This window comes from Elaeis guineensis, chromosome 11 (assembly GCF_000442705.2).
Source record: "Elaeis guineensis isolate ETL-2024a chromosome 11, EG11, whole genome shotgun sequence".
Taxonomy (NCBI): Eukaryota; Viridiplantae; Streptophyta; class Magnoliopsida; order Arecales; family Arecaceae; genus Elaeis; species Elaeis guineensis.
Window position 1 is genome coordinate 6,440,141 of NC_026003.2, and position 25,111 is coordinate 6,465,251.

Below are 25,111 nucleotides of genomic sequence, written 5' to 3' on the forward strand. Positions count from 1 at the left end.
CTACCTTCCAATATCTTATTCTCCTCGTGATAAGATAGCAAGATTGATCCTTACAAGGTTTTAATTTTCTCATTATTTCCATATACTAAACCTCTTTAAAACTGTTACGTTGATGACTGATGCATGCTTTCTTCCATTGTGGACCTAGTTTACCTGAGAATAAATAATAATTCCACAATACTTATTATTAATCATTATGAAAGATAATGTGATATGGCATAAGCTGAATTTGTTATTTCTAGCAGAAAATAAAATACAAATTAACTATAATATACGTTACAAGAGGTGAAGGACATAACCATTAAATATTAATTTATTGCTCCTGAAACAATAAAAAGATCAGATATAAATATGAAGATGTTAAAGAAATTGGTGATGTTTATCAAAAAAAAAAAATGGTGATGTCATTTGTTTTGTAGCTAACATGATAACGGGATAGCAGATTCCTTTTGAGATTTACACCTTATTATTCCATATGAATATAATGGAACCATCACAAGAGTCATTAATTTGAATATTGGAATAGATGGCAAAAATAATTATCTCCAAATTTTATCAACCATTAATTCTTATATACATATACACTCACGCTATACATATATTGTGATCTTGGGTCTATCTCTTTAAAAAATCATAATGAGTGATCACCATTCAAAATCTACATAATTGAATACGATCTATGATGCAAAATAAGCTGAGAGACTAAAATTGATATATTTTAAATATGATATTATATTTTACTTTAATCTAATTATCAAGATATTTATATTTAATACAATGCAATTGATGCAATCCATTTTGTACCTGCATAATGATTAACTTAGAACCACCAAAGTATACTAATTTTAATTTTTATGTTTTATGATATACATTGATTTTAATATATCTTGAATTTGGATCATTTATTTTTTAAAAAATATCGCTGATATTCCGTTAGCATGCACAAATATGAAACAAAGTTCTACCTTTTTTTTTTTTTATATACGGTGTCATTCTTTGAGATCTGTACCCAACGGCCTTGGATCAAGCACCGGTCGTTCTAAAAATGCAGTATATTTGGTAGATTTGTGGAGTAGTGGATTGAATTTTCTGGGACGGTTACACGGTAGCTGCTGCAGCTGCCGGCGGTGGTAGTCGGGCTCTATTTCTCCGACCGGCCGGCCTGGTCCGACCCCAACTCCATTCCCTTTGCCACTACTCGACGCTCCCCTCTCTTCGTACTCTCTCAGTCATCTCTCTCTCTCTCCTGGAAACTATCAGCTAACTTCAAAACGCCTTCTCTCTACCCCCTCTCTATCCTCTCTCTCAAATTTACTCCGCTTCTCATGCTCATTTCCTGGATTTCGCTTTGGAAGATCTTCTCGCCATTAGAGATCTCGCGAGCAGCATCGCACAAGTGCTTCCGGCCCCAAAATAAGGTCTCCTCTTTCTCTCTCTCTCTTGTGAGTAATTTAGAGTCTATTTTTAACTTTTTGATGAATTTTTTGTGACCAATCAATTGCCCCTGGAATCCCAAACTGTCTGAGAAATCCCACATTTCGGCTGTATATTTCTTTCCTTTTTTGTCTGGGTTGCGCGGGATTTAATCGAAAAGAAAGACGGAGCTCCGCATGGGTCCGCGATCTATTTTCTTTGCTTTCCTTTTTCTCTTTTTTAATCTGGAGCCTTTGAACTTTTTGATTTTTTCTGTTTTAGTAGTATTATTCTTTTTCTCGTTGTCCTTTAAGCTTTTTTCTGGATTCCCTTTTTAAAAGCTTCTCGCATCCATCCCCATCCCCTGGTTAAAAATTCAAAATCTCTTTTTTCTGTACCTTTTAATCCTTTCCACCTTACCCTCACCTCTCCATCTCTTTCTCACTAATTTATAAAAATTGATTAAAAAAAAAAGAGGAAATGCCCCTTTCAGACTTGAGATTGCTCCACTCCACTCAGTTGAGACTCGATTCAATTTTTTCCATGATTCAATTTTGAATATTTTTGTTTTACACACTACAAAAAACTGAGATTTTTACACATAAATTTGTTTCTGGAACAGACTGATTGGTTTCAGGTGAATTGAGACCGTAATCAAAACATTCAATTATGAGGAGATTAGTCTGCTGTCGCCGCCGATCTAAAGACTTCAGCCTGGATTTCGACGAGGAAGACCGTATGTCATCTACATCCTTGAGCTCCATCTATTTCTTTGAAAAATAAAATGGACATTATTTTTTTTGGTAAATAAAAAATGGACATTATTTAATGACCTCTAGCGTTAGTGCATCATTATTTAAGCGGGACACAGTGGGAGGATATTAACAACCGAACAGCGGGCAGCGATCTCCTCGAATGGGCACCTGCCACGTACCTCGAAATACATTACGTGGCAGCTGTTGAGCATGGTTGTCTGCTGTTCTGGAGAACCGAGCCGCTGTGTGTGGTTGGAGAAACGAAGGAGGGTTTTTTTTTTTTGGTAAGGGCAACGACGGGAGGGTTGATACGGCCGGTGAGGGCTCACACCAAACCCACGCTATTTAATGGCTTTGGGAGCTCGCACGGCTAACACCTGACGTAGCTTCAACTCCATGTATTTTTGTTCACGTCCATTATTATAAGCCGAGTCTTTAATTAAATATTTACTAGCTAGGAGAAGGACTGTTGACTAGAGATTTCATTAGAATATAAATTCTTGCGTTTTAGTCTACTACCAGCTGGCAATGTTCCCTTTTAAATTTTAATGGAAGAGTCATTTCGTATGGGAATGAGTTTGAGATTCTTCTCCTCACACCTTTTGGATGATGTGGTACTCACTGTAGCTGAGTGAAATATATAATAATGTCAGGAAGAATAATTCTTTATACACCACATCCGATGTAGAAAAAATGCACTGCTCCATCTGATTGGGCCACATAGCTACCGCTTTCCAATGTGCATTTAATGCGGCAAGTCTATTTTTTCGTTTGAAATTTTGAATGACGAAAATATCTCTCTTCTGCTGAAAAAATATGATATTTTATGGTCATATTATGACATCCTGTAGTTAACTTTCTGTACATAGGATATCATAAAAAAGGGAGGAATATTTTCATCATTTAAAAAATTCATAAATTTTCAATGGCGAAAATACCCTTATCTTTTTATGATTTCTAGAAGAAAAATTATGATATCGTGTGTGCAGGAAGTCATAATTTGACCACAGGATATTATAATACGATCACAGAATGTCATAATTTTTCAGAAGAGGAGGGGCATTTTCGTAATTCAAAATTTCAAACGAAAAAGTGGAACTGCAGGTATTTAATGTGCTATTGAACGCACATTGGAAAGTGATGACTATGTACTCCAATATGATTGGATAGTGCGTTCCATGTCAATTTTATTGCACCGTATGTGGTGCACAAAGACTTTCTCATGTTAGAAAAGAGTAGATAGTCTTTAGATCTGGTTGGTCCACATGGCAAGCCCATTAGTTCTACTTCTTAGCATCTAGTGAGCGGTGGCCAACAGAACATGTGATCATTCATTTTGGCCCACCAAAGTCCTCTTCAGTCCAGGCTTTAGAGCACAAACATTGGTGTGCTTTATGATGGGTCACATAAATGAAGACAATGATGACCTCATATTTCATTTATGTGACATATAATGTAATTATTTCTTTGGAAGCAGAGGTTTTTTCTTTTTTCGAGGAAAAGGTAAAGTCAAGAGGGCTAACTGGTTTTCATAAAGATAATTAAAGCAAAACACTGAACAAAACAAGCTCCAGGTGTAAAGCTATAGCAAAAGAAGAAAGAAAGGAGAAAAAGGAGAGGATATTGATATCTTTATTCACACCTGGCAGCCAGCAATTTTTAACCTAAGTTTCCCATGCATCAGTATGATGATTGCTGCACTTGGGCAACCTGTTGGGTGGATCATATTTATTGATACCACCGAATAGGTGATTCTATTTACATGTGTTGATAGTTATGCATTTTGTCAAAGTACTTGATAGTTATGCATTATTTGCAATACATCCTTTCTTTTACTTTGTAGATGCTCTATAGACTCTAAATTGCATAGTGGTCAAAGCGCTATACAAAATGATGTTAATCAAATGTAATCAAGGCTGAGGTTGCGATAATTTGGATGTTGAATGTGGCCAACCAACTGAACGCCAACAGCCCTAAATTACTGTCAGGTACAGGTCCTGTTAGATCTGTCTGTTTCAGTTTTGGAATTGGGTGCAGGACATGCACATAAATTTTCATCAGTATGCATGATTCATCTGAACCTGACCTGATCCACCCCTTCCATTATTATCCTTAACTCTGACCAACTCGATGATTGCGCAGTTGCAATATTGAAACTGATTGGGAACTAACAAGAAGCATTAGTATTAACTCTTGCAAAAGAATGTAACTAAAGAATTCAAAGACCATGCAATGTTAGAGATCTATTCAGTTGCTCCATCTCTGGAAAAATAAACTAGCAATTCTTTTAGAAATAATTACCTTTACTTAATTGGTAAAGATGCCGTTTTGTTAACTAGTAACTGGATAACCGGGCTTTTTCTGTTTGTCGGCACCCCTCTCCTCAGCACTTGCACTGGGTCCTGCGCTCAGACTTGAAATGGTGGTGCTTCCCCTGATATTCTTGAAAAATTAATAAAATGTCTCTGGGTTTTCTGGAACTTGTCAAAATAGCAATAATTAGCTTAATACAGGCTTTTCAAAAGAACATATATGCTGTGATTCCTTGACCTGGGCTCCGTGAGCCCATTTCCTGTAGCAGCCTGGCAAAATCAAGGTATGGCATTCTTGGTTAATAAGCAGCAGGTGAGGCCCAACAGTTCTTTCTTTGGCTGCTTTAAGGTTGTCTTGAGAGCTGATCCTTACCAACTTTCCCCAGAACAATGAAATAAGAAGAATGATCCCAATCATGCAGGGGTGATGACATACAGAGGCCTTGAGAGCTGCATCCTCAACAGTTGCTCCTATGATAATGAGAGTGGCAGCAGTGGCATGATTGGAGCTGATGGCTGTGCTATCACTGACTCCCTTGATGATGACGCCTCAAGCTGCTCTTCTAGTAAAGATGCCCTGGGTTCCTCCTTCTCCTCTCATTGCCTGATGTCAAGCAAGCAGGAGGAGGAGCAAGCACTTGATGAATGGGACACCTTCCATTGTCTCCACCATTTTGGTGTCAAAGGAAAGAAACCGGTTACTTACAGTATGAATGTCTCGGATGTTGTGGCTATGAAGGAGAGGTTCGCAAAGCTGTTGCTTGGTGAAGATATGTCAGGAGGGGCCCAAGGGATCAGCACTGCTCTCGCATTGTCTAATGCCATAACAAATCTCTCAGGTATTGAAATATCCTTTATATACTACTAAGTACTACCACATATTTTTGGAATTCTTGCCTCTTGAATTATAGACTTTTGGGAATGCTTCCAAATGAATGTAGATGATTTAGAGGTGAGTAAATTACAAGCGTGCACATTAAGATTAGCATATTAGGGTTCTACTATTTTTAAAAAATAATAATATTTGTGTAGATATTACCATTGTTATAAAATCAGCTATTTTGGGTTCGAATAGCATGAAAAGATAGGGCTTTGAACTTGCTGCAGATTAGTAGACAATTTTTGCACTGTTGTATTTTTGTAATTGCCATTGTGTAAGAATTCTAATGACATTTTTTCGATCATTTAAACATCCATCCAATTTGTGTGTAGTTACAAGATCAAGTTGATACAACTTCAGAATTTCGGTCACCCTATATTGTTCAGTTCACTTACTTTGCATAAAACCTTGTTCATTGATGGTATACCAAGAGTGGTCCTAGTCATATATTTCAAATAATATGGTAAATGATAACCTACAAGTTTCTATATACTAAAGATGTATCTTATTGGAAATTAAGTTATCTTGATAGTGTAGCTTCAACTTTATGTTCTTTGTACTTTGTATATGGCGTACATGCTACTTCGCTTGCTACACTTGAGCTAGTTCTGGTTTCACTATACATCCATCTCATTTTCAGCATCGGTTTTTGGGGAACTGTGGAAGTTGGAACCTTTATCTGAAGAAAGAAAAAGCAGGTGGCGTAGGGAAATGGACTGGTTGCTCTCTCCTACCAACTACATGGTCGAGCTGGTTCCTGCGACACAAAATGGAGCAAATGGCCGGATGTTAGAGGTATAGGATTGGGAAATATCCAGTATATCTATGGGAATTTTTGCATTCAAGATCAACCACCTCTCATCTCATTTTTTTTTTATTTTATGTGCAGATAATGACCCCTAAAGCCCGTTCAGATGTTTACATGAATCTTCCTGCCCTTCAAAAGCTAGATTCTATGCTTATTGTATGTTATCGACTTTATTTGTTGAAGTACAAAGTAATCAAAATATGATAAGAAATAATTGGATACTTTGCATGCAACTGATCCCTTTGTTAATTTTAAACATAATTTTCTTTTTGTTCTACTTTCACTAAGTCATATGGTGGCCAATGAAAAATGAATTTCTGCAGGATGTATTAGATTCGATGGTGGAAACAGAGTTTTGGTATGCAGAAGATGGTAGCAGAGCTGAAGGTCAGAGCCAAAGTGGTGGCATTAGGCCGAGCAAGAAATGGTGGCTCCCATTTCCACGTGTTCCTGACAGTGGACTCTCCCCTTCTCAAAGAAAAAGGCTTGGTTTCCATGGGAAGTTTGTTCACCAAGTCCTCAAGGCTGCCAAATCCATCAATGAAGAGGTGTTGCACCAAATGCCAATTCCAGATGCTATCAAGGATGCCCTTCCAAAGGCAAGCAACCACCTCCAACAATCTCTTCTTCCAATTTTTTTCATACTAGACTCTAGTCAATGCTTTCTGGCATGACAGACATTAATCTCATGGCAATATGGTTAAATTTGGGTTTAATTTCTGCCTTGCACAAGCCTGTAAAATTGTATTTTTGCAGTCAGGGATAGCTAGCTTGGGTGAAGATATCTACCAAGCTATAGCTGTGGAATCCATTTCAGTTGAGGAAATTCTTCTTTCTCTTAATTTGAAAAACGAACACAGAGTCCTTGAGACTGTGAACCGATTAGAGGGTGCAGTTTTTGCCTGGAATCAGAGAATGTCCGAAGAAACAAGCAAGCGATCACCAATGCGGTACCCGTGGTACTTCATGAGGGGTAAGGGGTCAGAACTTGAAAAGGTGGCAGTGTGTTTAAAAAGAGCTGAAGCACTACTGCAACTGCTGAAAATCAGATTTCCAAACCTTCCTCATTCCTTTATTGATGTCACCAAGGTCCAATCCAACAAGGTGAGATCATTTATGCAGATTGGTTCTCTTAGATGATATTTCCTGTTGGTATTTATCCAAATATATGACTTTCTGCCACAATGATAAAATGTTATGAATATAATAAAATGTTATGAATATAATGTTAAGCAGATGTGGCTGGTTGAGAGTACTAGTACATATTTTGCTTCGCCGAAAACTCTGCTCTGTATATAATTGCTGCTAAAAGATATATCCAATTATATGTAAAGCTTGTCAGCTTGCATTCGGGCTAATGCATCGATTCTTTTAAACCAGGATTTCTCAAATCCCTTCCCCCTCCTTTTCATTGTGTAGGATGTTGGACGTTCCATTATTGAAGCTTACTCCAGGGTCCTTGTGGGCCTGGCATTCAGTATACTGTTAAGAATAGGAGATATCCTGCAAGAGGATGACTTGAAGAAGCCCACTACTCCCATCGCCACTCTCAAATTTGACTTCTGTTCTGATGTATATCTTGCTGGGATCACTGAAACGCCGCCAGGTCATATTAACCGCTGTCTTATCGACCAGATGAACATGGTAGATGGGCGCTATAGCAAAGATGATGCAAGTAAGGCTGTGATGGAACCCTTCTTAGGTAACAAGGGAAACACAATAATGGTGGTCACAGCCATGTCCATTTAGAAGTAGAGCTTGGTGCTATGAAAGGGAACTTTGTGTAAGCACCCCTCCTTCAAGCTCTCCTTGAGTAGGGATATGGCTTTGCAGTTGGCTGAGTTTTTGAGGTGATCGCTGTGTCGGAGGATAATTTTAGTTATTGCACTCAATGTAGAATGATGACATTTCAACTTTAGAAAAATATGTGCTGCCGTCAATTTAAATCCATGCTATCTTCAAAAAAAAAAAAAAAAATCTCATCTGTACATTCTATATGATAAGACCCAATGGTTTGCTGATGTCTAAAATCCATGAGTCCAGAGTTTGTGTGTGGTATCTTGAAGGGAAAAAAAAAAAAAAAAAAAGCAATTCTTTGTGCACCGTGTGTGCGGTGCGGAAAGCCATGCACCACGTGCGATGATTCGCTCTTGCACGGTTCAGTAAAAAAAAAAAAAAATTATTTTTTCTACTGCTGTCTTTAGGCCCGTATATGAGTGAATCATCATGATGTATGGTTTCCTGCACCGTGCATGGTGCATAAAGAATTTTACAAAAAAAAAAAAAACTTCTCCAGGTATCTTTAAACAATGAAACAAACAAGAAGTTCCAAGAACGCATCAAAAGCAGCTGCATGAAAACCATGGACTGTCCCATGCTTCCATCCAGTAAACGAGTGTACTTGCACATACATAAAAACAAGAAGAAGTTGATTTCTGGTCCATGGACCTCTATTTAATGACTAAATTTTATTAGCTCTCTTTTTAACTTTTCGTCCCGTTACTTTAAATATTTAACTCTAAATTTCTCTTTTTGATATTTTGATCCTTTTCAAAATTATAGCAAAAATAAAATAGGGTGCCAACATCGATGCCCCTCCATCCAAAATTCTCGTTGGTGGTCACCGACACCTCTAATCGACGGTCTGATGCATCTTCTGACCAAAAGACATCAGTTCACAGACGATCAAGAGAGGAGAACCATTGGTAAATCTAAATTCAGTAGTTTTTTTTTTTGTTCGAAAATGAAAGGATTAGGGCCGGCATCCGGCACCACCATCCGTCAGGATAGTTGTTGCATGTTCGGATGGCACCGCCAGGCGGATGGCCACATGCGGTAACGGTATTGGTGACGGGGGAGGCCATGATGGCGAGAATCATTACCCTCCTACATTTTTTTTTCTTTAGATCTTTAGATCTGGATGCAAATCACTGGCCCTTCACTAGCGGCTAATCTCGGTCACCGTCGGAACTTCCTCTTCCATGCCGGCAACTGATCGATCATACGGACGGAAGAAGAGAAGAGGGGACGGCGTCTATCCCTCTTCTTAATTTTTTTTTAATTTTTTTGGGATCTGAATCGGAACCACCAGCCTCCCCCTCCCAGTTGGTTTAATTTGTTAATTATTTGGAATTTTTTTTAATTTATTAATATTTTAAATTAACTATATATGATATTAATTTAACTGTGTGTCGGATTAATTTAACTGTGTACCATATTTAGTTAACTACAAATCATATTAAATTAACTGTATACCATGTTAATTTAACTATGTACAATATTAATTTAACTATATACAGAATTCATTTAACTGTATATCATATTAAATTAATTATATATCATGTTAATTTAACCATATGCAGTATTAATTTAACTGTATATAGAGTTCATTTAACTATATGCAGTTTTAAATTAATTGTGTACAAAGTCAATTTAACTGTGTGCAGAATTAATTTAACTGTGTACCATATTTAGTTAACTACATTCTATGTTAAATTAATTATGTACTATTTTAATTTAACTATGTATAGTATTAATTTAACTATATGTAGAGTTCATTTAATTGTGTACATCATGTTAATTTAACTGTGTACAATATTAATTTAACTGTGTCCAGAGTTCATTTAACTGTGTGTAGTATTAAATTAACTATGTACGATATCAATTTAACTGTATGTAAGGTTAATTTAACTGTGTATCATGTTTAGTTAACTACGTATCATGTTAAATTAACTATGTACTATATTAATTTAATTATGTACAGTATTAATTTAACTATATGCAGAGTTTATTTAACTGTATACTATGTTAAATTAACTATATACCATATTAATATAACTATGTATAGTATTAATTTAATTATGTGCAGAGTTCATTTAACTGTATACCATATTTAGTTAACTGCATACCATATTAAATTAACTATGTACCATGTTAATTTAACTGTGCACAGTATTCATTTAACTGTGTGCAGAATTTATTTAACTGTGTGTAGTGTTAAATTAATTGTATACGATGTTAATTTAACTGAATATCATATTTAGTTAACTGTGTACCCTGTTAAATTAACTGTATACAATGTTAATTTAACTATGTACAGGATTAGTTTAACTATATACCATATTAATTTAATTATGTACCATATTTAGTTAAATATATACCATGTTAAATTAACTATATACCATATTAATTTAACTATATACAGTATTAGTTTAACTGTATGCAGAGTTTATTTAACTGTATACTATATTAGTTTAACTGTATATAGAATTTATTTAACTATGTATCATATTAATTTAACCATGTGCAGAGTTTATTTTTTTTGGTTGGATTGAAATCAACTTTTATATTTAACAGGGCTAAACTGTAAATTCTCATAAAAACTTCATTTAGCAAATTGGGTTCGAATTTTGGGTTGAAACCTAAAACCCGAAACCCATTAAGGGGTTTCTCCTCCTTCCTCACGATTGGGCAGCAGAGAATAGGGGGCCAACACCGGTGCTCCTTCCACCCAAAAATCTCGCCAGCGGTCGTCGGTACCTCCAATCGGCAGCCTGAAGTATCTTTCGGCCAGAAGACACCAGTTCGCCAGCGATCAAGAGAGAAGAACCATCGGCAAATTGAGATCCGATGGTTTCTTTTTTTTTTTTGTTTGAAAATGAAGGGGTTAGGGTTGAGGTCTGGCACCACCACCTATCGAGGTAGCCGCCGTATGCCCGGATGGCACCGCCTGCTGGATGGCCATAACAGCATGGGTGGAGGAGGAGGCCATGGCGGCAAGAACCGTTGCCCTTCTACTTTTTTTTTTTTGTTTCTTTGGATCCTTAGATTTGGATGCAAATCGCCGGCCCTTCACCGGTGGCCGATCTTGATCGCTGTCAGAACTTCCTCTTCCATGCCGGCAATTGATCGATCACATGGACAGAAGAAGAGAAGAGGGGATGGCCTCTGTCCCTCTTCTTCTTAATTTTTTTTTAAAATTTGTTTGGGATTTAGATTAGAACTACCGGCCCCTTACCGCTAGCTCATGCCGGTGGTCGTTGGAACACGGGGTTGGGGGTCTGGAAGCAGTGCACGGTGAGGGAGAGCGGCCTCCGCCATAGCCAATACCTCATGAAAAAGAATGAAAAAGAGGAATGAGCGAAGAAGAAAAAAAGATGAAGGCAATGGCAAGTTAAAGCCAAGTCGCATCAAAACTAATAGGTTATGTTAAATAGGGATCGGAAGTTACAATTTTGGTCAGCAAGAAGTTTTCATTAGAGTGGAATCAATCGAGGGATCGGTAATTAAATACCCGCAAAAATAATTTCAGGCATTTCTTGGTGCCTTTGGGGAAGTTGGCCTGCAACAAGCCTCTTTGCTTCCCTAACTAGTTTTCATGCAGGGCTACAGCTTTTCATATTATTTCTTCTCCACTATGCCCAAACGAAATGCATGGATCCATGCAATATCCAGATCACAGTTAATATCTCCCACCTTTTAATCTAATATATTTGTGTAGCAGCTAGTATGGTGCATTAGTGCTGAATATAAAGAAGTAATTGAAACTACAGCATCTGTTCAGTGATTTGTGAGCAAGATATCTGTGCAATAATAGAACCAAAATCACTATGTTATTTCATTCCAAGATACATCCTTTGAATGGAGAAAATAAGGTTGGTGATGTTCATAATATCATTAGAGAGTTTTATAATCAGCATGAAAGAAAGTTCTCCTTATTTCCTATTGGAGTAACTCATGATATTGGTTCATTGAGAGACTAGATATATCTTTGATGGATTTGATGAGATGGAAGGGAGAAAGAGAGAGTTCGCTCAATTTATGAAAGAGAATGCATAGCAATAAAATGTTAAAAATAGATTAGGATACATGCATGGAAGATCTTGCATTTCCATGGTTAAAAATGATGTCTTTGATGTATTAGTTTGGTGAAAATCTAATAGTCTAAATTATCCTATTCTAGCTCCAGTTGCACGATATGTTTTGACAATTCTAGTATTTGTAGTAGCATCAAAATCTATATGTAGTACAAGCGAGTGATAAATACATGCTAAAGTTCATTAGATCTTAAGATTATTAAATCTATGATTTATCTTTAAGATTGGCTAAGACCTAAGAAAAAAGATAATTTTATTATATTTTATATTATATCTATCAAATTTATATGACTTAAAATATCTACTGGTTATTCTTTATTTTGCTTTACGTTCTTTTGCATCGGTGTTTTTAATCATGATTCTCATTCTACGTTGGATAATTAGGCCCATGTTCCATATTGCTATAGGTGGTAGAGCTTTCATCTAGAGTGTTTGGCAATAAAGCTTTTGCTAATAGAGTTTTTAATAAAAAAATATTTGCTATTTGCTAACTATATTCTAAAGCATTATGAAACTTCGACATCTATTTCGTAACCAAATTAAGAAATTACTTTTACTATCGGGAGATGATATGAAAATAAAGGATGTTGGTGCTTTCAAGTGTCTAACAATTTTACTATCCAAAATTTTTACTAAATTATATATTTTGATATTTTGAATCTAAATAATATAACAAATAATAAATTTTAATATTTTTATAAAATATAGTAATATTTTTATAATATGATTATATTATGATAACATTATTATAATATAACATGATATTATTATGTTATAATTATTATAATATAATAATGATGATAATAATATAATATTTTTTTTATGTTATAATTTTATTATGCTGTACTATCAACAACCATCATTACAAAATATTGTTGATTTATAGCTTTTTATATTTTAGCCAAAATATATAATAAAAAACATAAATATTTTTTATGGGTGATTATCAAGTAGCAAAGAATATCATAACTATAAAATGGATAATTCTTGATTCTAATAGTAATATTAATGCTTGGTTTTATTTATCCAAATACAAAATAGCAATAATTATTCACATATGCACAATCATAATAGCAATATAATTGTTAACAAATATTTTTCAGTATCCATGTTACGAGAAAAAGAGTCACAAATAAATAAGTCAATGACTCATAAAAAGAGTCGCAATACAATTATGCAAAACATCTATCTTATGATTATATTTGATTTTGTTCTACACTCTTTTTTTCTATGGTTCATCAATCTCTAAACAAGCAAGGGGAAGTAGATTGTCCTTATCATCATAAAGTTAAACTCAAAATTTTCTTAATTGTATGATATAACAACAAAAAGATACCAACTTAAATGATTTTAATAATAAAAAAATTAAATTATTTTTTAAAAAAATTATTATCGAGACTTATACATAGATTTTCAGATGAGGCTTTGTCAAAAAAAAAGAAAAGAAAAAAAAAAAATAGTTTCTTGATGTGTCTTAAGTAGAGCATTTATCTAAAAGCCTGAAAAATATTTTGAATCATTCGGTTAAAGATTTATTATCGAGACTTTACCTAGAATTTTAGGTGAGGCTTTGTCAAAAAAAAAAAGAAAAGAAAAAAGAGCTTCCAGATGCATCTTAAATAGAGCTTTTTTCCTAAAGGCTTGAAATTGGATATTTCCTTGATAGATCCTTTTCAATTTTAGAGGAGCAAGAATGCTATTTCAAAATTTTTACCAAATATCTCAAAATCATTCGAAAGGGCTTCTGACCCTCCAAGAAATGCTTTTTGGTCCTTCAAAAGTAATTGCATTGAATCATTTAAAAGATGGGATCACTTCGATGACTCAAAATCAGGATTTTGGCAATCAAGCCTCCAAAGATTGACTTTCAGCTTCAAATAAGGGCACTAACAAGTCATTCTTTAGCACCTTCAAATTGTTCAGAGTTTCAAGCCTCAACCTTAGGTGCAACTTTAGATTTGGGTGGGAGATTATGCTTTATATTCTCCCATTGCTTACTCTAAGAGCTCTGCCTTCTCCTTGCTTGAAGCCCCTTCTAATGGTGCTAGTATGGAGCCCCAATCGCATAAGGCTATAGTGAACAATAAAAATGCTTCTCTTCACTTTCTTTCTCCTTTCTCATGAATATAATCTCGTGGAATCATCATAAGCCAATAAAGCCCTCATTCCTTAATAATTTTCATTCCTTGATTTTTTGTCTACTAGAAACAAGAACCTCTGATGATTCCATGAGCAAACTGCATCATAGGGTTGGTCAATAATGATAGATATTTGCTACTCTAACAGATAGTTTGTTTAGAGGCATTATTGTACTTTGGAGAAAGAGTGTCAACCATAATAATTTTCTAAGCAGCAATAAACAAGTTGCTTTAGGGATGATAATATCTAATGGCTTTAGACCCAGGATCATTGGTTTCATTTATGCCAGTACTTGGGCAAGGCGAAGTAAGGTGGTTTGGGATTGTTGCAGCAGGGCTCCAAGAGAAAAATGATGAGGTTGGTGTTGAATCAGTCTGGAGAGCTGATAAGGATCAAGCCGACGTAGACCACGAGTAAACTTGCAAAAAAATTCTAGAACCATGGGATATCCTCTGATTTTGGGATCCTTCGATACTTAAGTCAGCCAGGACTTTGAGAACAAATAGATGGAAATAGAGAATTGGAAGGCAAGAAAAGAAATTTTGATAGAAAAAAGTGAGAGCTTTTGAATCCCTTTAGTGGGAGAATAGTTCAGTAGAGTCTGGGCTCTCTAAATTATGACTTACCTTCTAGAGAGTACTTTGCTCCTTTTTATATAGAGGGAGCTTGCTCGGCCATTAAGTCGTTAGAAGAATTTGTTAGATCGTTAGTTTGTATAACAGAATGATCAGCTGTAAGGAAGTCATCAGGTTATTTATCTACATGGTGATTAACTGTAGTGTAGATAGAAGGCAGCTGTTATAGAGTTAGATGATAGATGTAACGAAGCTATGGAGTAACTGTCTTTCTTTCGGATCAGATCGACTTTGGACCGATGTTCCTTATGATAGATTGGATAGAAGCGAAGCTAATTATAAATACTCTGCTTGGATCCAATTCAGATAGATTTAGATCAGGATAATTTAATATTTAAACTAGGTCGGTATTTTACCGACTTGATTCAGAAGTCAATATGACTTTTTGATGATTCTTTCTGATGTTACCATATGGCCAGAGGTTGGTTAACTATATCCACATATGCCCCCCACTTTTCAAATCCAAAGTGAAATTTTTCACATCGGATGTGGAAAGTAAGTCAAAAGGTGTCACGTCCCAAATTCGGGACATAACATGGCCATGCTACCGAGGGATGAGGCCCACGATAACACGAAGTCAAAATTCATCTTCTTAAATATAATAACAGGTGCATCATAAATAAATATAATAATAAAATTTTATTCAAATATTTAATTAAACTAAAACTGGTTCAGAGCATCTAAATCCAAAGGTAAAAAAATAATCCAAGCCTCAAAATTCATAATAGCTACAATCCATAAACATAAACAAAATTTCTAGTACAAAATTTTCAAGCTTGCTTTGCTGATCCCTAAGCCTGAATTTTTTTTTCACTAGTCCTAGCCTTATTTCTCTGTACATGAAAAAAAATAAAAAGAATATGAGCTACACTAGCTCAATAAGTAGACTTCCGCTTCTTTACCGGATCAAACATAAATTTTCTATGATAATACATCATTTAGCAAATAATAATTATTATAAAAATAAATATTTCATAGAGTATATAATAAAATAAGTTATAAGCTCATTATGCATGCATAAATCATATATATTTCACAATCATGAATCATAAATCATTTCTGTCATGTATTCGTATCATGTTTCAAAAAAATTGCTCACAGATGTTCGTATTAAGATCACTATTATACCCATGATGGGACCATATTTCTTAATCGACAGAGTTCTTAATTCATATGCCAACTTTATACCTGCTGACAGGGACATGTTTCATGTGGATGCTAGCTTCGGATGTCGATCTTTCCGAAGAAATTTATTCATAGCCATCAAAGAGTCTTTTTGAAATCATTATATCTTTTTCTTAAAACATACATATATATAGATGGAAAACAATAAAATTTTATGCTTCATAATCATGCAACTTTTTATAAAATACATTCATGCAATCAATGCTCATAATAAAATATACTTTTTCATATCACATATGCTGATCCCTATTTTACGAAAAATATGACTTCATTAATAAAAGATCATATGCATAAAAATCATGAAGATTTAAAAATAAATAAAGAGCGTAAGATCTACTTACCTCGATTGCCCTAGACCTTTTAATCTTTCTTAAATGAATCAGACAGTCTTATTTAAAATATTAAATCATCATTAAATTTTATTTCATATATTTAATAAAATTATATAATATAAGAAGATGACTGACTTGATGATCAGTCCAATAAATCTTCCTCTTTGACTCTAAATCGATTCAAGGTCATAGGTCCTTAGGAGTGAAAAAGATGGCTTAATAGGAGATCCATAGGGCTTCTTAGAGAGAGAAAAGAGGAGAGAGAAAATTTTTAGAGAGAGAAAATTTTAAAGAGAGAAAGTAGAGAAAGAAAGTCCAATTCTAGAGAGAGAAAGCAATGGTTTAGACTTAAGAGAGAGAGATGAGAGAAATTTTTTCTCATTTTTTTTCTTTTTTCTTTTCTTTTTTTTTTTCTTTCCTTCTTCCTGTGGCCTTCTTTGGCCGAAACAGGGGACCTAGAGGTCCCTTTGCCTTTGACCGACCGATCACAGCCATACCCTACATGGCGGTGGCCGACGGTGAGGGGCGACCCTTCCAAGCTCGGAGAGGCTAAGGCCGGCAGTTGGCGGTGACCGTCGATGCCATAAAAATCAGAGAAAAGAAGAGGCCGAACAGGAGCTTTCTTCTTCGACGAAATCCGACGACACCTGTCGCTGGCAGTCGTGCCCACAGGCACGGAAAAGAAGGGAGAGAAGAGAGGAAGAGGAAGGAGGGACTACCTCGAGCTCCGGTGACCACGTCGGTGAGAAATCATGGTGAGCACGAGTCGAGGGGCTGTGGCTTCAATCGGAGAAATCGGAGAGGAAAAGAGAGAGGAAGATCGGTAGGGGGTTCTTAGGAAGGGGAAAGGCCTTTTTATAGAGAGCCCTAGGACCTCTGGTGGTCCTAGGACTCCCGATCCCATCGAGGCTCATCGAAGAAGAAGACTCCTATCGAGAGTCTTCTTCCCGATTTCTCTCTTTTTTTTTTTGATAGGCTTTTGGGCTGGGCTTGAGGCCCAAAGATCGATTATTACATTCTACTCTCCTTAAAAAAAATTTCATCCTCGAAACTTAATGTACCTTTATTTTCAAATAAGTGAGGATATCTTGACTTCATATCATCTTCAAGCTCCTATGTAGCTTCTCTCTCTTCATGATTACTCCAATGAATCTTCACATATGGAATGATGCGCCATCTTAGAACTTGCTCTTTTCGATCGATAATTCGGAGAAAAAATTCTTTATAGGTTAAGTCTTCATGAACTTGCAATGGCTCATACTTTACCACATTATTTGGATCAAGTATAAACTTTCTCAGTAGTAAAACATGAAAGATATTGTGCACTTTGGATAAATCTGATGGTAAAACTAGTTTGTAAGCAACATCTCCTACTCGGCTCAAAATTTCAAAAGGTCCAATATATCGCGGACTCAGCTTGCCATGTCTCCCAAACCTCATGACGCCCTTTGTAGGTGATACTTTTAGAAAAACATGCTCACCAATCTAAAATTCTAATTCTCTTCTTTTTCTATCTGCCCAACTCTTCTGTCTATCCTGTGCTGCCTTGAGTCTTCTCTTGATCAAATAAATTTCTCTCTAGCATCTTGAACTAACCTATTAATTTTTTTTCACCCACTTCATCCCAATACAGAGGAGATCTACACTTTCTTCCATATAGGGCTTCATAAGGTGCTATCCTGATACTAGAATGAAAACTGTTATTCTATGCAAATTCAATCAGTGTCACATGATTATCCCAATGTCTTTCGAAATCGAAAGCACAAACTCTTAACATATTCTCAAGAGTTTGAATTGTCCTTTCAGATTGGCCATCGGTCTGGGGATGGAAAGCAGTACTAAGCCTCAATTCTGTCCCCAATGCATCTTGAAAATTTTTTCAAAATCTAGATACGAATCGTGGATCTCGATCAGACATAATACTTATTGGAACACCATGCAGGTGTACAATTCCATCAATATACATCCGGGCTAACTTATCAAGTGGAGTACCAACTCGAAAAGGGAGAAAGTGAGCTGATTTAGTAAGTCGATCAACAATCATCCACACTGCATCATTTTTCCTTGCTGTCCTTGGAAGTCCTGTAACAAAATCATCGTGATATGCTTCCATTTTCATTCTGGTATCTCTAATGATTTTAGCAAACCAACAGGTCTTTGATGTTCGGCTTTCACTTGCTGACATACCAAGCATTGAGATACAAATCGAGCTATCTCCTGCTTCATTCCATTCCATCAGAAATATTGTTTTAAATCTCTATACATCTTTGTACTACCGAGATGAAAGGAGAAATGAGATTTATGGGAGAAATGAGATTTATGGGCTTCTTCCAAAATTTTTTTCTTTAGTTCAGGATCTCCTGATATATGATTTATGTCACAAATTGACATAAAAAGTATCAATTAATATCTAAATTATCTAACTTTATTAAAAAATTGATACTTATTATTATATTTTGTAGAAGAAGAGATCATCAATAGAAAGAACAAGGAAAGAGGATTCCAACGGCGCAAATTTTATGCAAAACGGAGTTAAATTGACCCAGAAATTGAAGAATGAAGAAAGAAGACTCAATTGGGTCAAACCCGAGTCAAATCAGATCAAAATTGGTCAAAAATCAACTGATTTGGTGATCTGGTTAGCCGCCTAGTCCACAGCAACAGGCGCATAGACCATGGACCCATCGGCGCACCATAAACTCCCCTAACAACCTTCTAAAACCTCTTAGTCCCACATCTAAAGTTTTGAAAACCTTATAACCCCCAAATGCCTATAAAAAGCCCCCAAAGGCCCTTGTTTTATGTATTCTTCCTTCCGATCAAGCTTATAACCCTAGATAGTGGGGTTTTTAGCTCTCTTCTCAAGCCTCGAGCTTTGAGGTTTTTGTAATAAATTTTTTTTATATAAAATCTTATTTTTATGCAATTTCATCTCTTTACATTATGCAATTTATTTTTCTTGCAATTATGATAGTTTAATTTATGCAATTTAATTTTATGCAATTAGGTTAGTTTAAATTATGCAGTTTAAATTTATGCAATTAGGATAGTTTAATTTATGAAATTAGGGTAGTTTATTTTTCTGCATTTAAATTTTGCAAGTAGATTTAGATCATGTCTAGCTAAGCATCCCTTCTAGGGTTTGCGATGAAGCTAGATCATGAGTAGGAATTTTACATAGGGTTCTTTCTTTTTCTTAGGGTTTCTTTTTCTTCCTCTTTTGCCAAGAATTTTTGATGAACTACAGTTGGGTCAGAGTCCCTTCATAGTTCATGCTTGATTCAGTGCATAGGAGGAGAAAATCCTAAGGGATCCTAGTTACTACTCCCCTGTAAAGAATCTTGATGGGTTATCGTTGGGCCTTAGTCCCTTCATAATCTATGCTTGGGAAAGACAAGAGGAGTAGTCATTAGGATCAATAAGAAAAATTCTAGGTAGAATTCTCTAATCTAGATCTAGTGGATTCAAAAACCCTAGATCCTTAGTCTTATTGTCTTTAGCAAACAACTTTCGACTTTCGATTTTTGTTAAAGCTCGCTTGAGCATAGATTTAAAAATTATTTTTAAACCAAGTCTCTGTGAGATCGACCCGTACTCGCTGGTTGTGCTACTCTGCACACCGTGCGCTTGCGGTTTTATTTACAAATTTTAAGATTTGCACATCAGTATACATATCTGTTCTCAAAATAAAGAGTTTCATTTATATGTAGCCTAAGCTCAGTTCGTAACCCTTTCTCCATGTCCTTCTTAAACTGATACAAACAAATATCATTCTGTTGGGCCGCTTTTATCTGTTCGATCAATGTTGGTTATGCCATTAAATTGGCTAACACATTCTTAACATCGGTACAAGTCACTTCAATTTGCAAATCTTCAAGATTCCTCAGAATTTATTGTTGAAAAGATAGCAGAGTCATCACATTTGCTGAAGACTTCCTACTAAGTGCATCTGCCACCACATTGGCTTTTTCAGGATAATATTTAATATTTAGATCATAATTTTTTAATAGTTCAAGCCACCTTCTTTGCCTCATATTCAGCTTTTTTTGAGTAAATAAGTATTTTAAGCTCTTATGATCCGTAAAGATTTCACATGATTCTCCATATAAATAATATCGCCAAATCTTTAAAGCAAAAATAATAGCTGCTAACTTTAAATCATGTGTCGGATAATTCTGCTCATAGGCTTTTAGTTGTCGAGAAGCATAAGTTATGACCTTATCATTCTGTATCAATACACAACCTAATCCCTTCTTGAAAGCATCACTATAAATGATAAATCCTCCATTACTAGATGGTAAAGTAAGAACTGGGGCAGATATCAATCGTTGCTTCAGATCTTGAAAACTCTGCTCACATTCACTGCTCCATTCAAATTTTATTTATTTTTGAGTCAAGTGGGTTAGAGGAATTGCAATTTAAAAAAATCTCTTGACGAATCTTCTATAATAACCAGCCAAGCCTAAGAAGTTTCTAGCTTTTGTCACATTAGTCGGACGAGACCAATTCACCACGGCTTCTATCTTCTTTGGATCGACTGAGATTCCTTTCTTAGATATTACATGGCCGAAGAAAACAACACTATCCAACCAGAACTCACACTTACTAAGCTTGGAGAAGAGCTTCTCTTCTCTCAAGGTCTGAAATACAATCCTCAAATGTCTCTTATGTTCCTCTATACTTTTAGAATAAACTAGGATATCATCAATAAAAATAACAACGAATTGATCCAGATACGGCTTGAAAATTCTGTTCATTGTATCCATAAAAATAGCCGGTGCATTGGTTAGTCCAAAAGGTATTATTAAAAATTCATAATGGCTATACTTGATTCTGAATGCAGTCTTAGGTACATCTTCATCTCTAATTCTTAGTTGATAATAGCCTGATCGTAAGTCAATTTTGAAGAAAACTTGTGCACCTTGAAGTTGATCAAATAAGTCATCTATTCGAGGAAGAGGATATTTATTCTTTATGGTTACCTTGTTCAACTCTCGATAGTCAATACATAAACGCATGCTCCCATCTTTCTTTTTCACAAATAACATAGGAGCTCCCCAGGATGATGTACTTGGTCGGACAAACTTTTTATTCAAAAGTTCTTGCAGTTGATCCTTTAATTCTTGTAATTCTATGGGAGCCATCCGATAACGAGGTTTTGATATAGGTCCGATCCCTAGTGTGATATCAATTTTAAATTCAACCTCACGATCTGGAGGCAGCCCGGATAGTTCATCTAAAAAAATATCAAAAAATTCTTTGATAATTGGGATATCGTCCAACTTTATCTTTTCCTTCTTGGCGTCCACTACATGGGCCAAAAATACTTTGCATCCTTTCCTCAAAGCTTTTCTTACATTCATGATTGAGATAATACTCAAAGATTGTTTGGGTTTCGTATTATGAACTTCACCTTAAAAGAAGAATTGCAGTTCATCCAGAATTTGAATTACCACTCTTTTTCTAAAACAATCAATATGAGCATGGTATGAAGATAACCAGTTCATCCCAAGAATAATATCAAAATCATGCATATTTAACTGAATCAAATCTGCTGCTAATTCTTTTTCTTCTATTTAGATTATGCAATTCTTAAAAATAATGTTAGTAACAGCAATATTTTTAAGAGGTGTGCTAATATATAATGATTCATTTAATTTCTCAAGCACACAATTCAAAGAAGTAGCAAACTTGAAAGATATAAAAGAGTGAGAAGAACCAGAATTGAATAGCACACGAGCATGAATAGAATTGACTGGGATAGTACCTATCTCCACTTGATCACTTGCGTTGGTCTCCTGTTGGTTTAAAGCAAACACTCATGCATTCCCTTTCTATTTTTGATCAACTGGTTTGTTAAGTCTAGAGTCATCTTTTTTCTTATTTGGGCAATCACAAGTCATATATCTTTTCTCGCTACATAAGAAGCATGCTCCTATCCTCTTGAGATAAGATCTATTATGATTTTTTTCACAGTATGAGCAGGATATAGATTCTTTCTTCTTATCAGAGTTATTATTTTTAAAATTTTTTTGCTGATTCTTTAAATTTTTTGTTGATCTCGATCTCTTCCTATCTCCTCTTTCTAGATCTGATCTTTTCAATTTAGACTCCACTTTTAAAGCTCGCTCTAGTACGTCGTTGTAGTTATTAAAAATATGAGAAGACAGACGGGACCGAATTTCATATCTTAGACCTTGTTCGAATTTGTTAGCTTTACTCCTTTCGAACTCCATAAGCTGGGGACAGAAGCGGCCTAGCTCATTATATTTGTTAGCATATTCTAACACTGTCATATCATCCTTTTGCTTTAAGGCTAGAAACTCATTTTCTTTTACCAATCTCATTGTCCCAGAGAAGTACTGATCATAAAATATCTCTTTGAACTCTTCTCAAGTAAGCTGATCATTATTATTTCCATAGGCAGCTTTTATTGCAGTCCACCAAAACTCAGTATTCCCTTTTAACATAGGAACAGCTAATCTGACCTTCACATTCTCAGGGTACTGCAGGACATCAAACATCTTCTCCATCTCTCGAATCCATGTCTCTGCAGCAATAAAATCAGATCCACCCTCAAATAGAGGTGGGTTGAGCCTTCTGAATCTCTCATGGTATGACTCCATAGATAATGTAGGTCGAGGAGCAGCTTGTGCCTGCAGCTGGATAAGCTGAGCCATTACTTGACATACACCAGCAATGTTCGCTTGAGTGGCTGGTGTATCAGGAGCCCACTTAATTGGTTGATTGGTAGCTCCCCGCGATGTCAATCTTACTCCTCTTGTCCTAGCAGCCATATTTGCCAAGGTCTCATCCTCCCTGTCGCTCATCCTTCCTAGTCAAATGCTAACATTATTATACTTTTTATAACAGAGCTGTAGTATGGTTAATAAAATTTTTTATCCTTCTTTATTCATTTAAGTCAGAGTCTAACTATACGTAACCTAACTATCCACTATTAGGTTTTAAGTTCTACCCATGATTAAACCTATGACTCTGATACCATAAAATGTCATGCCCCAAATCCGGGATATAACACGGCCATGCTATAGAGGGATGGGCCCCACGATAACACGAAGCTAAAATTCATCTTCTTAAATATAATAACAGGTGCATCATAAATAAATATAATAATAAAATTTAATTTAAATATTTAATTAAATCAAAACTGGTTCAGAGCATCTAAATACAAAGGTAAAAAAATAATCCAAGCCTCAAAATTCATAATAGCTACAATCCATAAATATAAACTAAATTTCTAGTATAAAATTTCTAAGCTTGCTTTGCTGATATCCAAGTCTAGATTCTCTTTTCACCAGTCCTAGTCTTATTTCTCTGTACATGAAAAAGAAAATGAAAAGAATATGAGTTACACTAGCTCAATAAGTAGACTTCCGCTTCCTTACCGGATCAAGCATAAATTTTCTATGATAATGCATTATTTAGCAAATAATAATTATTGTAAAAATAAATATTTCATAGAGCAAATAATAAAACAAGTTATAAGCTCATTATGTATGCATAAATCATGTATATTTCACAATCATGAATCATAAATCATTTCTGTCATGTATTCGTGTCATATTTCAAAAAAATTGCTCACAGATATTCGTGCTAAGGTCACTATTATACCTATGATAGGGCCATATTTCTTAATCGATAGAGTTCTTAATTCATATACCAACTTTATACCCACTGGTAGGGACATGTTTCATGTGGAGTCTAGCTCCAGATATCGACCTTCCCGAAGGGATTCATTCATAGCCATCTGAGAGTCTTTTTAAAATCATTATATCTTTTTCTTAAAACATACATATACATAGATGGAAAATAATAAAATTTCATGCTTCATAATCATGCAACTTTTTATAAAATACCTTCATGCAATCAATGCTCATAATAAAATATACTTTTTCATATCACATATGCTGATCCCTATTTTACGAAAAATATGACTTCATCAATAAGAGATCTTATACATAAAAATTATGAAGATTTAAAAATAAATAAAGAGTATAAGATCTACTTACCTCGATCATTCTAGACTTTTTAATCTTTCTTAAATAAATTAGACAGTCCTATTTAAAATATTAAATCATCATTAAATTTTATTTCATATATTTAATAAAATTACATAATATAAGAAGATGACTGACTTGATGATTAGTCCAATAAATCTCCCCCTTTGGCTCTAAATCGATTTAAGGTCGTAGGTCTCTAGGAGTGAAAAAGATGGCCTAATAGAAGATCCATAGGGCTTCTTAGAGAGAGAAAAAAAGAGAGAAAAAATTTTAGAGAGAGAAAGTAGAGAGAGAAAGTTCAATTCTAGAGAAAGAAAGTGTTGCCCCACTATGCAACCCAAGAGGGAGGGTGAATTGGATTTTTAAAAATTTAAAAATTAACTTACAACTATGAAGATTATTTAACAATGAGCAGGATAAATGTGGAGAGTGAAATTTATGCAAGGTGTAGAAGTTGGATGCAAGAATGCAAGAAGATAAAAAAATTTAAAAGGAGAGCAAGTAAGCACAATACAAACAAAAAGATTTATAGTGGTTCGGTGCCAATCTTGCACCTATGTCCACTCTCCAAGCTTCTACTTAGAAATTCAAATCCACTAAACCGTATTCAACCCGAATACAACGTCGGAACCTCTGACTCTAGCTATTCCAAGCTAGAACACTTATTTTTCAGGTACAAGCCAACCTAATACAATTCGATTCAAGGTTCGGATCAACTTTTCCACATTTTGAAATTCTTTCAAAATAAAATATCA

General features: G+C 35.1%; 1 protein-coding gene across 3 annotated transcripts; it reads left to right on the forward strand.

Annotated features, from left to right (window-relative positions):
* Positions 1–1,076: 1,076 nt before the first annotated feature.
* LOC105053520 (rop guanine nucleotide exchange factor 14) lies at positions 1,077–8,116 on the forward strand. 3 transcript variants are annotated; one of them, XM_010934721.4, is made up of 8 exons: positions 1,077–1,418; positions 2,036–2,149; positions 4,903–5,319; positions 6,001–6,155; positions 6,250–6,324; positions 6,492–6,767; positions 6,925–7,272; positions 7,588–8,116. In XM_010934721.4, the coding sequence occupies exons 2-8, from the start codon at positions 2,083–2,085 to the stop codon at positions 7,915–7,917; spliced, it is 1,668 nt and encodes a 555-aa protein (XP_010933023.1). In that variant the 5' UTR covers positions 1,077–1,418; positions 2,036–2,082; the 3' UTR covers positions 7,918–8,116. The 3 variants fall into 3 exon arrangements, with proteins under 3 accessions (XP_010933023.1, XP_073102224.1, XP_073102223.1); XM_073246123.1 differs by lacking the exon at positions 1,077–1,418 and having other exon boundaries at positions 4,867–5,319; XM_073246122.1 differs by lacking the exons at positions 1,077–1,418; positions 2,036–2,149 and adding an exon at positions 2,175–4,156.
* Positions 8,117–25,111: the final 16,995 nt, after the last annotated feature.